General features: G+C 39.6%; 3 protein-coding genes across 11 annotated transcripts in view; 1 reads left to right on the plus strand and 2 right to left on the minus strand.

Moving 5' to 3' along the window:
- LOC116847066 (glutamate receptor ionotropic, kainate 2-like) overlaps positions 1–9,599 on the minus strand; it is a 13,070-nt gene extending 3,471 nt beyond the window's left edge. For 2 of the 4 annotated variants that reach the window (XM_032821655.1, XM_032821653.1), the window contains exons 1-11: positions 9,460–9,599; positions 7,499–7,589; positions 6,967–7,125; positions 5,302–5,492; positions 4,283–4,440; positions 3,701–3,842; positions 2,723–3,025; positions 2,102–2,527; positions 1,908–1,992; positions 1,357–1,633; positions 918–1,116 (exon numbers count right to left, since the gene is read on the minus strand). In XM_032821655.1, coding sequence (XP_032677546.1) covers positions 918–1,116; positions 1,357–1,633; positions 1,908–1,992; positions 2,102–2,527; positions 2,723–3,025; positions 3,701–3,842; positions 4,283–4,440; positions 5,302–5,492; positions 6,967–7,125; positions 7,499–7,577 — 2,019 coding nt within the window. In that variant the 5' untranslated portion in view covers positions 7,578–7,589; positions 9,460–9,599. Of the gene's footprint in view, positions 1–917; positions 1,117–1,356; positions 1,634–1,907; positions 1,993–2,101; positions 2,528–2,722; positions 3,026–3,700; positions 3,865–4,282; positions 4,441–5,301; positions 5,493–6,966; positions 7,126–7,498; positions 7,590–8,517; positions 8,882–9,459 lie in introns of those variants that run through there. The other 2 variants (XM_032821654.1, XM_032821656.1) reach the window with 2 other exon arrangements.
- Positions 1–13,744, plus strand: part of LOC116847073 — a 280,111-nt gene that overhangs the window by 141,325 nt on the left and 125,042 nt on the right. The window lies entirely within an intron of this gene.
- LOC116847068 (glutamate receptor ionotropic, kainate 2) overlaps positions 11,191–13,744 on the minus strand; it is a 330,836-nt gene continuing 328,282 nt past the window's right edge. Inside the window, exon 19 of the transcript XR_004378653.1 lies at positions 11,191–13,213. The gene's annotated coding sequence lies outside the window, so the exon portion shown is untranslated. The remainder of the gene's footprint in view (positions 13,214–13,744) is intronic.

The following is a 13,744-nucleotide window of genomic DNA, read 5'->3' on the forward strand; positions in this document are numbered from 1 at the left end:
GGGGGGGGGGGGGGGGGGGGGGGAGGCGGTGAGAGATCATCGTCTTAATAGAAGAACGCTTTCTGCTATTCACTAAGAGGATTTTTAGTTACGAAAATACGCGTGAGGAGAGAGGGGATAATGGCATTAAAAAACCAATAGCAAACGCTAATAGTATTAAAAGGATTGTCTAAGTGCAACTGGGTCTCGCTAATATCACGTTTCGTTATTTCTCTTAATTAATTAATAACTTTTCAATGGCTAGTGTGATACGTTCATGCAGAATTAATTGCTGTCATATTTATAACGCAAAATTATTATAGCCACAAGTATCGTCAATGAAATTTTTGCGAATAATGTTTGTAAAAAGTATAATGTAAGCACTAAAGATAAAAAGACGGTCCTACTTGAGGGAGGGGCGAGGGTTTACCCTACTTATCTTATGTTTGAGAGATTACTCTCGTACGTTATAAGAATACCGTATGCTGCGAATATCCTGAAAAATCTATCGCTATCTACATAATTATTTTATTAGATTATTACGCACAAAAAAATTATGGGAGTTTTTTGTATCGATAACAGTGATATAATTTCAGAAAAAATTCAGTTGGGTGCATTCCACTTATTTTTTTTCCAAATGAAATGTTAATTTTCGTATAATTATGTTTTGATAAAATTTAAAAATTCCAGAACTCTCAAAAACCAGAAGATCGTTTAAATTTCTGTATCGCGTTTCCTATGTCATGAATTTTGCCTGGTAATATTTTGTGCGTTTGTATCAATATATCTATATACGAGTCTTTGCACACGCTAAATTTATTATTACGTGACGTTTCCTCTACGTTCAAATTTTACGTTTAAAATGGAAAGTGTGACGTGTTACATTTATCATTGTCTTATGAAATATCTCTATGCTGAATATTGAAAATTATACATACTTCGAAGAACTTGAACGTGGACCCTTTTTGTTTCGCTCCGTATTTTATCGTCTTTTTTTTTACAAGCTCCTCAACATTGTCGAACGGTGACACCACGGTCTCTACAGTTAAAAATGCCGCGAGGTTCGCGGTGTAACTAGATACGATTATGAGGCAGAAAAACCACCAGGATCCTGCCATCATTCTCGTAGAAATGCCTCTGCGAACAATGAAGACTTTGCATTAATCTCTCTTGAATAAATATTTGAATTAAATCAAACGCGTGTCTTTTTTCCGTTCTAAAAAATTACTTCAAGGTAGTATTCGCTGAAAAATTGTATCGAGTGCAAAGAATCGAGTATTTTATTTCCGACGATTTATCCCGAGGTGTACATCGTATTATTAGCAGATAATATACTTACACAGATGCAATCCACTGCCATTATTGCATAATACTTACATAGGTGCAATCTCACTGCCTTGTTGCATAATACTGCCTATCGCGAACCAAAATGCATTCTTGAATGTAAATTGATTTTCCAATTCTTCGGCATCCTCGATACAAGGATAAGGATTATTCCATTCCGCCGGGCATAGTCTACCAATTATAAATAACAAGAGGGACACTATTATGTAGACTCCAATCAAATATAACCAAACTCCATTTGAAAACGGAGAAAGAAACGAGAATAGACTAGGAGGCGCTCTTGTTGGCTTTCGGTAGAGGATGCTTATACCTGTAAAATGATATACTACTTTATATTTTTGAACTGCGTATATATAAATCAGCGGTTTTATCAAAAACATCAGTAAAATTTAAAATTATTTAATTCTGTAAGATTCGACGTTGCATATTGCATATTGCATACGAGATCGCTTTGCCTCATTGTTTTAGATGTTGATTTTTCTTTCTTCTAATTTAATTCAAATGCAACTCACTCGATGCACCGTAACTCATTTGACGCGAATATAACAACATAGCGTGCGTTCAACTATTAATATTAAACTTAACTAAATTCATGAAAGGCATTGTGAAATCGACAGCACTTTCTCGTTCTGACGTGATCGTTAAATCCGTGATGGCCAGGTCTGCTTCCTGAAAAGCACAGTTTCTGAATTTTTGGTAGAAATTTGTTTTAAAGTCACGCAAGGACATCCGGTGATGACCAGAAAATTGTCATTCAGCATTCATCACGCGTACTAACCTCAGCTATAATTTTCCCGAGCATGCCGGACCACTTTTCCGTGTTCTTATTCAAGGATCCGTAATCAGACTCCTCCTGCAGGGTGTAGTTGAATCCGAGTATCTCGCTGATTTGTTGTATGATGTCGATTCCGAAACCCTCGTAACGTTCATTACCGCTCAACGTCGTCCAGGATTCTTTTTGCATGCCGTATGGCGGGGTGAGGGATATCAAGACTACGAAAGTTTTATTTTGTAAACTTAGTTCCATATCAGACTTCTTCTTGCTAACGCCCGACGCCCATTCGATATTCTGTCCCGACGTGCTGTTCCATGTACCAATTTTTGTCAAACCATTCTCGGTGAGACGTACGATGTCCAATTGTATGTTGCTGCGGAAACCATCTCTGTCGAACTTTACGAGGCCCGTCAAACCTCTCGTTTCTACCTGAAAGCGAAAAATTGTGCGATAACATATTCGTGCGCGAGAATAAGAATATTACCTTATATTCTTATCATTGTTGAGAAATTGTATGAATTTGTTATGTAGTCTTCTCGCCTTCTCGCGCATATTTATCGTTACTATATTCTTAAAAACTGAAATTATGAACATCGCCGTATTTGTGCTCAACTTGAATCTTACCGATCGCATAAAGTTGCTCAAACTGAGCCCGTGTTCCCATCTCTCGTTTTCGTCGCACGTTATCTTCTTGATGTCGCCCTTAGTGGCATCCTTCAGTTGCTTGAAGGCTCTCGCGAAAAGTTGCACAGCGTCGTACATGAGCGCTGGTTCGATTCGCAGCTGTGAAGGATCGTCCAGACCCCATTCGTTCTTGTGCTTTTCCACAGTTTGTTGCACTATCGGATCCTCGGGATCAATAAGCCGTACGCCAGTGAAGTTGACGCCGGAATACTGATACGGCTCTAAGTCCAGAGTTTGCAGATCCTGCACACACATACATATACACACACACACATTCATTGGCACGTATCTCACTCGCAAGCTTAACTATCAGGCGATTCGTGCAAAATAAAGCCGTACTACGCATACCAAATCGTGCTCGTGACTCACATGTTCATTAAAATTTAAAGTTTTATGTGAGACGATAATAAAGACTGATTAAAACTAATCAAGCATCTGATACTTTCGCGGCTGTTACATTTATATCATAATTTTGTTTCCAATTTGAGATTATTATTCGTGGTATTTTTAAAAATTTTTAATATTAAAAAAAAACTAATTATATAAGTGTTTACGATAGTAAAAGTGAGAATTTTCGAAGAAAACTCGAAAAAAATACAAATTATAATTTTTAGTATTAAAAGAACTATAAATTATAAAAAGAATACAAATTATTATTATTATTATTTAAAAATTATTATTTATATTTAAAAATTTATTTATTATTTAAAAATTATTATTCACATATTTCTTTTAGAATTTTCTTCGAAACTTCTCATGCTTTCAATTGTGAAACTTGTATAATTAATTTTTTTAATGAATAGGTTACTAAAGAAAATGATGTTACGTCATCGCTAGAACAATCGCATATATTTGTTCCATTTTATTTATTCTTTGCAATTTTGCTTTGTAACTCGTTTGAAGCGCGTAATCTCTTACCAGAGAAGTCACGATTACTCTGTGTCGGTCGGACAAGATGCCAACTTGTTGGGCCTGTCTGAGGACCTCGCTAAGTATGTCGTACGAGCAGTCGATGATGATGTTCTCTATTTCCGACGCTTTGATGTCTTGCATCGCTTCCCTACATAGGATTCGACGCCAAGCTGTACAATTAACCCACGTTCTTCTTGGGAAACTTTTTCGACTACTAAGTTCGCCGATCTTTCTAGTCCCATCTAGTCAATTTCGGCGCGATTATGATTTGTAACAACGCGAATTACGAATTTTCGAGTAGTCGTCTTCTACGTTGATAATCTTTAAATGTTATCTTAACATTACTGAGAATATATATTGGCGGCGTCATCAAGAGTATACGCACGCTCATAACAACGTATTAGACAATCTAATTATTACAATAATAATTGTCAATAGCGTATCTTAAACAACTGAGGAGAATCAATGAGCATATGCAATAATTTAAAGTGCACGATCATAGTAAAAATCAATCAAGAAATGTTTTTTTTGTGACCGTGGGATTGAAAGACCTTCGACTGTGAGATCAGGCGTTTCTGTAGCGTGTACCTATAGTTCGGTCCGTCTCCCAAATAGTACACGAACGCGGAATTACCATGGGGGTCCCATCGTTTCAATAGGAAACGCATGCGAACCAGACTGTCGATATCCTCGTACAGTATCGCGAAGGACGTCCACTTGAACTCCGTAACGAGTTGATCGTACACCTGTAAAAGCGTCATCGATTGAGTGCAATTAAATTCAAAATATAGGCGCGAATGGCGTATCTTTATTTTCCACACATGCATTTTCAGAGTGCGGTACATTAACGAGGTTACTCTTAGTAAATTAGATTAAAGATCTTATTATATAAATGTTAATATCGCGTAAGTGTAAATATGTCTGTTTCATACTAATCTATTTATAGAGACACGTATTAGCTTATATACAAGGTGTCTGACGCAAAGTGTGCCATATCTCATGTAGATTAGATCAACCGAACATAAAATTTCTCTATCATTTTGCAAATTATTTTACTTTAATTACTTTATTTTACTACAAATTTTACTACTTAATTTAACTACTTTATTTTACTACAAATTTTACTACAACTTTAATTAAATTTTCTTCAGTTTTGTTCTTTAGTTAATAAAAAATCTACGTGGTTATTTGTGCCAAAATAGTAAAAAAATTTTGTGTTCGGTTTGATCTAATCTCTACACTGAGAGAAAAATTACTTTAAAATCAACAAATATTTCTTTGATGGATACCATTAACATATTTTTATTTAAATATAAATTCTCTTTATTTAAATCAAATATTGTTTACTTAAATCAGATAAACAATATTTGATTTAAATAAAGAGAATTTAGATTTAAGTAAGTATGTTAATGACACCCATCAAAAAAGTATTTGTTGATTTTAAGATAATTTTTCCCTCAGTGTATATGTACACGAAGTATGGGATGCTTTGCGTAAGACACCTTGTATGCTCTCACTCGTTTGTCGTTCTTTCTTTTTTCTTTAGTAACGAGTCTGTTAACGCGATTGCAATATTGATTTTTACAGCTGTATTTTTTTATACTTACTCGTGCTAACGAGCTCACGTGCGGATACAGATTGAGACCTATTCCACGTGGCTGCGATGGTTCAGCGGAATCTTGTCGCACGGAGATGTGCGGTACGTCCATCGTATCGCACATGCTTTGCACGTGATCCGCGATTACTTTGTCCTGAGGACCGAAGATCCCAACGACACCCATGCTGACCATCTCGCATACTGAACGTTTCGAAAAAATTCATTTTGTAGAGTCGCGTATAATATGTATAATATGTAAATGCAACTGCGTTCTCAATCGTATTCCGGGAGAATAATCGAATGGGAAAAGCAAACAACTTTTGTTTGAAAAAATTTTTTATACGACCTCTATTTTCTAAGATATTTACGTAAATATCTACAAAATTATTGGTTTCAATAATTTTTTACTTGAATTCTATCAACTTTACCGAAAAATATCAAGAGATAAAAATTATTTATTTTGTTCTCATAGAGCTCTGAGAATTTTTTCAGAATTTTATATTAATTTTTTAGTACTGCATTTTCTTACATTTTCTTGAAGTACTAAAAAGTTAACACAAAATTCTGAAAAAATTCTCAGAGCTCTTTGAAAACAAAATAAGCAATTTTTATCTCTTAATATTTTTCGGTAAAGTTAATAGAATTCAAGTAAAAAATTATTGAAACCAATAATTTTGTAGATATTTACGTAAATATCTTAGAAAATAGAGGTTGTATAAAAAATTTTTTCAAGCAAAAGTTGTTTGCTTTTTTACGTAAAATAAAATCCCGTAATAAAAAGTATGTATTTCTATTTAAAAAAGCAAAGTTGACCTTGTCTTGACCTTGGCGACGTCATCTTAGGTCAAATAACTACTGTCATTAAATGCGACTTTTTAAGCCTTACAACTTTCATTGGAAATATTTTTCTCTAAAATGCGCCCCCGCCGAGTTTTCTTGCCGTTGCCGAACTTATGGGACACACTGTATATATACAAGGTGTCCTGTATTACCTTCACAATCTCTTGTAAAGATATAGAAGAAAATTTGTGCATTATGGTACATAATCATATAACAATTTTCTTTGATTAATATCTAAAAATCTATATTGTCATTTACAAAATAGTAGAGGATTTTTTTGTTTAGTTTGACTTAATGTACAACGGTAGACGGCGCAATTGCAGCTCATCTACCATATTGCGCATTATCATTCACCAATCTTTTTTAATTAATATGTCGATTATTATTGCAAATATCGCAAAATGGTATAGGACTTTTGTGTTCATCTCAATCCGCTCTGCGTCCTTACGAGAAATTGTGAAAGTAATATGGGACACCCTATATATATATCGAACATAAGATAAGAAATAGACATTTAAAATAAAGAAATAGATATTTAAAATATATAAATAAATATAAGTATGCGATAAAAATAGCACATATATCTATAAGACTTGCAAAAGTTGGTCATATTTTTACCCATATTGATTTTGTTAATTGTGACAAAACTGGACATGGCGATCAGAGTACCTGTCATCTTTGCCTGTCACTTTCCTCTACTCTGTCAAGTAATTGATTAATTCCGCGTCTGACTCATTCTCTTGGAGTCGATGAAATCATCGACGATTCGACAAACTTTTGCAAGTCTATTAATATGAGATCCGTGTCACGCGGTAATTGCGCGGAAAGCTCTCACCTTTTGCGGATACTTCGAACGCGTCCGGTTCAATATCGTTCGATTCCGGCATCAGATACACGTTCGACAGTTCCTCATTGTCATGTCTCTCTTTGTTCACCGCCCTCACCGATGACTCGAACGTCCGCTGGATCGCTTCATCCTCGTCGAACAGTCCCGCTGTAACGTACAGCCGGCTCTTTTTAAAGTCGAGTCTCACTGACACGTTCGAAAATAGCTCACGAAGCACTTCCGCAAAGTAGCGCGCCTACGTTCCGAGCGCCTTATCGTGCACGTTTAATTCTTCTCCAAACACGTTATTTTAAAACGATACTACATTTTATTTTAACAAAAGAATACGACGAAGATAAGATAAAATTCTACGGAAGGCTTCATTGATAGCGAATAATATAATAATATCATGAATATCGTAAAGTACTTTTGAGGCGAAAAAAGATCGATTCCTTCTGTTTTAATCATTAATTATAGTATTGATAATTTTTGAAGTCCGCGTACATCGCGTCTCCATATTTTATTCGCTCGTTTGTCTTACCTACAGACACCCTTTTCGGGAAAGCTAAAACGCAGGACAGGAATATCGGCAGTAGTATCAGCAGGCGTTTGGTCACCATCTTATGATCATTCTGTGCACACAACAGACAGATTTAAAACGCCGATGCGCACGTACACGCGCGCGAACACACATCCGAGCTCTGACGAGCGTCTTGACAGGTGCTGGTACGTATCCAATAAACTCGGATGTAAACGTACGCAGCGTGCACAACCGGACGGAAAGATCTTGAACGAGCACTTAACCGGTCGACGTTATATAAACTAAGCGGAAGGCACCGCGCTGAAAGTCGCTCTCGAGGGGCACATAAATATTTAGACCCACGTCTAAAATCAATCTTTCAATATTGAGTTTAGTTATTTGCTCGACGGCTCGCGCTCTCAATAAATCGCTCCGTGCGACTTCTTTCAACGGCATCTAGCATGCGACAAATGCCGCGTTATTTTGCCGCGAGTTGACTATCTCTGCAGGTGAGAAAATAGATTCTCTCTTCTTTATTTCTCTCTCTCTTTCTCTCTCTCCGTCTTTGCTGCTCCACCACGACTCTCAAATTACCTACGTGGAAAATTAATAAGACGACGCGAGCGCAGCTCGTAAACTAGACGTAATGTTAGTTCTGACAATTTGTTAGTCAACGCGCCTCCGGGAATTGTTGTATCCTGTTTTGTTTTGCATTCTTAATCGAATAAAGATGATTTTCGCGAAACTCTAGTTGAGAAATATTGTTAATATTATATGTCGTTTCTATAAAAAAAAAAGTTTCTTTGAACTTTAATATTCGAGTAACTCGTAAAACTAAATAAGTATTGACTGAAGCAAGCTACTTTCATGAAACTCAACTTTTCTTCTTCGACCGCAGTTATACGTTTAAATTTCCCTTTGCAAAAACTGAGTATACACGAGATATTTGTACAAATATTTGCAAATGTATTAGATTAAATTCGCGAGCTTCCTAAATCTGCGCAAATGAAATTCGTAATTCTCGCATCCGCAATACGTACTCGTCGTGTAATGAGAACGGTCTGGGCGTAATTAATGTCTCAAAGCTACGTAAATATGCGTCCGAGTTTCCTGGGTGTCTTGCCCGCGGGAGACCAGCGTCTGTCCCGTGCTTTTAGCAACATCACACGCATTCAGAGTTCCACGGAGTCTACTGTCATCGTGCCAAATGCACGCAGTCTGGCGTGTTCTTTTTCATTCATTCATCGGCAGACGGCATTCATGCCTATTTATCGGGGCCATTTCAGAGGCCTTCTACGAACGTGTCGATCCGTCTCGTCGCGTTACGCGAAATTGTAAGCGCGAACTCTCGCGACAAGGAGCGTCGCGGCCGCGTATCTTACGCGATCCAGCGCATATCGTACGTCGCGAGGCACGACATGGAAAACTAACGAAAATCTTTCGCAGACCGCATAACGACGTCGATATATTTAGACGCCGAGCGTCGCCGCCACCACTGGTGCTTGTCGCGTTCGCCGTGTGACATAGATTTCGACGGAACACAATTGGAAGTATTTCTTCACGGAGAAGTCGCCGGCGCGCCTAATTCTACCGAGCCACGAGGACGTAATTATCTCATTTCGCTGATTCTCTATCGCTCGTATATTTAGAGACGTGAGATATTCCCCTCGAGAGAGAAACTCCGTGACGCCGAACGTCGTCGTGCGTGTCGGCGCATGCGAAAATTTCCGCGGAAAACTCCCCTTGAAATTCCCATCCCCCAAACTTCCCTCGTCGAGTCCGCGTTAACTTAACGCGTTTAGGGATTAATCTCCGAGTGAAGATCGTCGGACGATTTTGAGTCGATGTCGAGGAGACGAAGGTGTAGAGAGAGAGTTACGCGAGTTTCCCGTTTACATCGAGGAAAGAGGCACGTGCCGAGACTCAAGCGACAGACGCGTTACTCCGAGGGATGCTTTTCAAAAGTTCGCACGAGTGCTTACCTAGAAGGCGACGATGTTGCTCGCTACCTGGGACGAAACTTTTGAGGCGCGTGTTTCACCGAACGAACCTCGCGGCACGCGACTCTAAATCCGAACGCCACTTCTCGTGCGGCTCCTCGCCGGCGCATGCTCTGAACTCTGTTCCAAGTTTTCAGGGTCTCCGCCGTCGCGACGGAAGACGGTGGTGCCTTCGTCGTCGTTCGCCTTCGTCGTCGAACGCAACAGAGTCTGACACAGAAGAATGTCGCTCGGGTGACATGATGTTGTTAGTATATGATTGCTAATTCGCAGCAATCTTTTTAGAGAATTTCCCTGGCACTTTCTCTGTGCGTTATATGACAATTCCAAAGGCCTTATTTCTTTTGATTGTGTACCTAAAAAGCCTATTAAATCAATTTTAAATCGAATCCGTCAATTGCGGATGTTGGGAACGTTGGGAAAAATGATCATTCCCCAGCGTGATTGACTTCCCTCATTCGTCTCTTAGGGATTTTATTCTTCGACTTGCTTGATACTTTCGAGCCACAATTTGTAACTTCTGCTTTTAAATACAGGTAATCCTATATTTAATAATCTTCAAGTCAAGCAAACGGTTTTATTAACGCGAAAGCAGATACGAAGACAAAAGAATTGCAGAACGCGATTACCTAATCAATTGAAAAGAGACAAAGCGGGAGACAGCGCCGCTATTATATCGGGCCGATTTAAAATATTCAATAACGATGAAACTTTCGCCTTTATGGCTAAATGCATTTTGCGCGGAAAATTATTAATCACTTTTCGATACTTTATCTGCATTAATCATACTTTGTTTGACAAGGCCCGACTGTCGCGTACAAAGCTCTGTAACTATAGTATATGTCGTTAGCGGTAATTACCGTAAAAGTCGTCCTTTTAGATGCGCTTGTAACGTTGTTCACATCGCCTACATATATACACAAAATTAGAGTAAGTAAATTAAATAACTACATTGATGTTCTGGGATTAAGGTGGAGTCGAGCGAGTTCATTAACTTAGGTACTTAGAGAAAATTAGATGTGTCGGTGTAGAAGGAATCGAGATTCTAATCGCGCCAGCTAAAAGTATAACTACGAGCAATTTACACGAAATTGAAATTTATTATTAGAATTATCCGGCGCTGTGCGCGTAAACGAGAGAAGTCGTCGTTGGTGTTTTCATGTCACTATCATTTTTTAATTTAACTCTGTAACTTGTAATCTTAACTGGCGCGCTTGACTCTGTAACTTCAAATTAATCGCGCCCGCCAACCCGTTGACAGTTTCTCTCTATTTGCACTCCAGTCGATTGCCATTCACAATAACAAAAAAATGATAAATACGACTCGTATTTCTACCGTAAAACAAAACATGTTCGCATATGAATGTAATATCCCTCAATTCATTATGCATTCATACAGCGTTATTTGAGAGTGAAATAACGCGATATTTGATGTCAATGGACATTTTCTAACTGGAATATTGACAATCCTCATTTTATTTATTTGTCAGAATTCTCGCGTGGACGGTAGTCGATTGGGGGGAAAACGGAGAAAGAGATTGTCGGTGAGATTCTGGTAACTAAATGGATTTTATATGAGAAATTATAAGCATTTTAATATAAACTGTAGCTGCGAAGTTGGCGGTACGATTGGCGCGATGATCAGCCAACGCGATTGTCAAAAGAGGATCTGGGAAAGAGGGTGTGACGAGGGCGCAATCACAACATGGGACGTTCGAGTGAGAATTTACAGACGATTAATTTATTCACGTTTAATATGATGCTCGTAGTACATTTTATATAAGAAGTAGAATCGGTAGGCTTCTTTCTCTTAACAAACTCCGTGTGTCGTGACGTGTGTGCGCGCAAGATAACAAGTATGTAGTATCGACGATATTTACAGTGAGTATCGGTATATGTGTCATGGATGTGTGTGTGTGTGTGTGCGTGTGTGCGTGTGCGCGCTCGCTCACGTGTGAATATGATGTATCGCGCGTTTGTACGTACGTCTATGACCGCATTCGGCACTCGATAAATCGTACGGCGAGGGGAAGAGAAGGAGGCGGAAGGAGAAAGAGGGGAACAATCCGAATGGGAAGTGTGCGAGTAGAGGGGAAGGAAATAAAACGATTTACCTCCGTGTGTCCTCGCTTTTACGCTCGGTCTTAAAATAGCGCCCGCGCGAGCTACCGAAACGTCACGTACTCCTCAACGCGGCGTCGAACATTCGCGCGTGCTGACTCGCCGCGACACTCTTCCCCGAGAGAGAGAGAGAGAGTTTCTCGGGTCTTCCGATGCTGGACTCGGGGTGCTCGCCGTTTTCTTTCCTGCTTTGCGCGACACAGGAAGAGGAAGACTTATGAAAAGAATAATGCTGCTCGATCAACAAGGCCTGCGTAAACGCGATCAAATGTGGCGCGGAAACGTCGATCGGATGAATAAAAGGATCCGTGATTAATTAGCGGCGATTGCGAACAAACTCAGCCGTTGCCGGCCTGAGATCTCGATCCTGCGCATTCGACGGCGAACATTGACGATGCGTCTCGAACGCGGTTTGAAAAATATTCTATCTAACTAGTTTAGGTAATTGCAACAGTTGACGAATAATCACAACACGCTCGACTAGTTTGCCCAAATAATAGCTCATTGATCTCATGGACCCCGTCATACCAGCTAAGGGTTAAGGAATGAGTTGAAGTAAAGTATGCTAAAATATATCGACTATCTATCGTGCGCAATTATACAGGAAACGGTCGAGTCATGATAAAACAGCGCAAAAGATCGCTCGCAGCCTCGCGTCTCGGGGACCGAAGGGTTCAAGATGAAGTGTGCGAGATTGTTCTCCGTTATCTATACATGAGTCAAATTCGTCCGATCGTCACGCGGAGACGTACGTCAACGACTAATATCCGGTTGGAGTTGGAATAGAATGCCTTGATTATGGGATGCATCGACAGTACACCCTCTAATGTCATTCTAAAGGCCACCTAAATTCCGCGCGACTCTCCCGTGTACTCGCTCGTTTTCGCACGCATTCGCTTCGCATCGCACTTTATAACATGTAGACGACGTCAGGATCTTACGAAGAGCTAGATGATGGACTATCTTATTCGACGGTGATTGATAAAAAAGAACAGACCTGTATACATACAGCTACAGGGAGTTCCGTTTTTTTCTCGTTTACACACCGACTGTCGGGATTCCCATCTTGGAACGAATTTACAGAAGCCTCTTTGCGTCGCTATAAGGCCTTTCCGCAGCGTCGTCGTCTTTTAGCGGATATAATGCAGCGTCGAATTGCGCCCGATCTCGAAGGCGAAAGAAGGAAGGAGAGCTCGGCTTCGCCGTAAGAACTCCGCAAGAACCCGGTCGTTCGTTTGTCGCATTTAGGAGCAATCTCGCATTGGGCAATGAACCTTGCGCGGCTACCTGCCTTCTTGCGATCTTCGCGCGTATACTTAAAACTGACCGATCTGACGCATCTCGATTCGCAAGTGAAATCGCGCCGCAATTAACTATGTAAGGGAATTCATCATTCGGCCTTCTCGCTTGGCCTCTTTGTTCATGTCAAAGGTGCTTTCCCAACGAAGTACCTGTACTTGTTGCACGCCGCGTATTTGCCCTCCACCGAGACGATCGACAGGCTCGAATGTTGCCTCTGACATCGACAAAGCGCCTTCCTCGACGGCTTTTTATTCCCGTCGCCGCAGTCCATAGCGTATCGCAATTCGCTCGCCATTTCCGTGCACACGGACTTCTGAAAGTTCGACGAAAAGACGATTGCGAAGTGCTCACGTACTTGATCGAGTCGTGCAGCTCAAACTCCCAGCGAGTCTGGACATTAATTTCAGCTTTGCTTGCAAAGAGGCGGTCAAAAGTTCCGTTAGGGAAAAGTTAACTCTCGCCCGAAAATGTTTGAGCTGAAAGACTGCTACTTAATTTAAGCACGCTATGTTTCAAGTGCTGCTAAATATGAAAGGGAAACGACTCAAGACGAGAAATTTATATTTTACTGCGGTGAAGTGGTTTTAGATTGGTGTTTTGGAAAATTTCAGTCGAGCTGGTGCATGCAGTAAGTCGCGTTTGGATTGTGGTGTACGTACAAATATGACTCTGAAACTTTCCGCTTTTTTTCTGACGCAAGATTTAATCGTCATAGCTCCGAAGGGCGATTGGGACAGTAAATAGGCAAAACTAAAAAGTGTACTCTGATATTTTTCAGTGTTAAGAGTGCTCAGAGTAGTACATATATATATATATATATATATATATATATATATATATATAT

This window comes from Odontomachus brunneus, unplaced genomic scaffold, assembly GCF_010583005.1.
Source record: "Odontomachus brunneus isolate Ranch 3 - 2012 unplaced genomic scaffold, Obru_v1 Obru_scaffold_073, whole genome shotgun sequence".
Lineage (NCBI taxonomy): Eukaryota > Metazoa > Arthropoda > Insecta > Hymenoptera > Formicidae > Odontomachus > Odontomachus brunneus.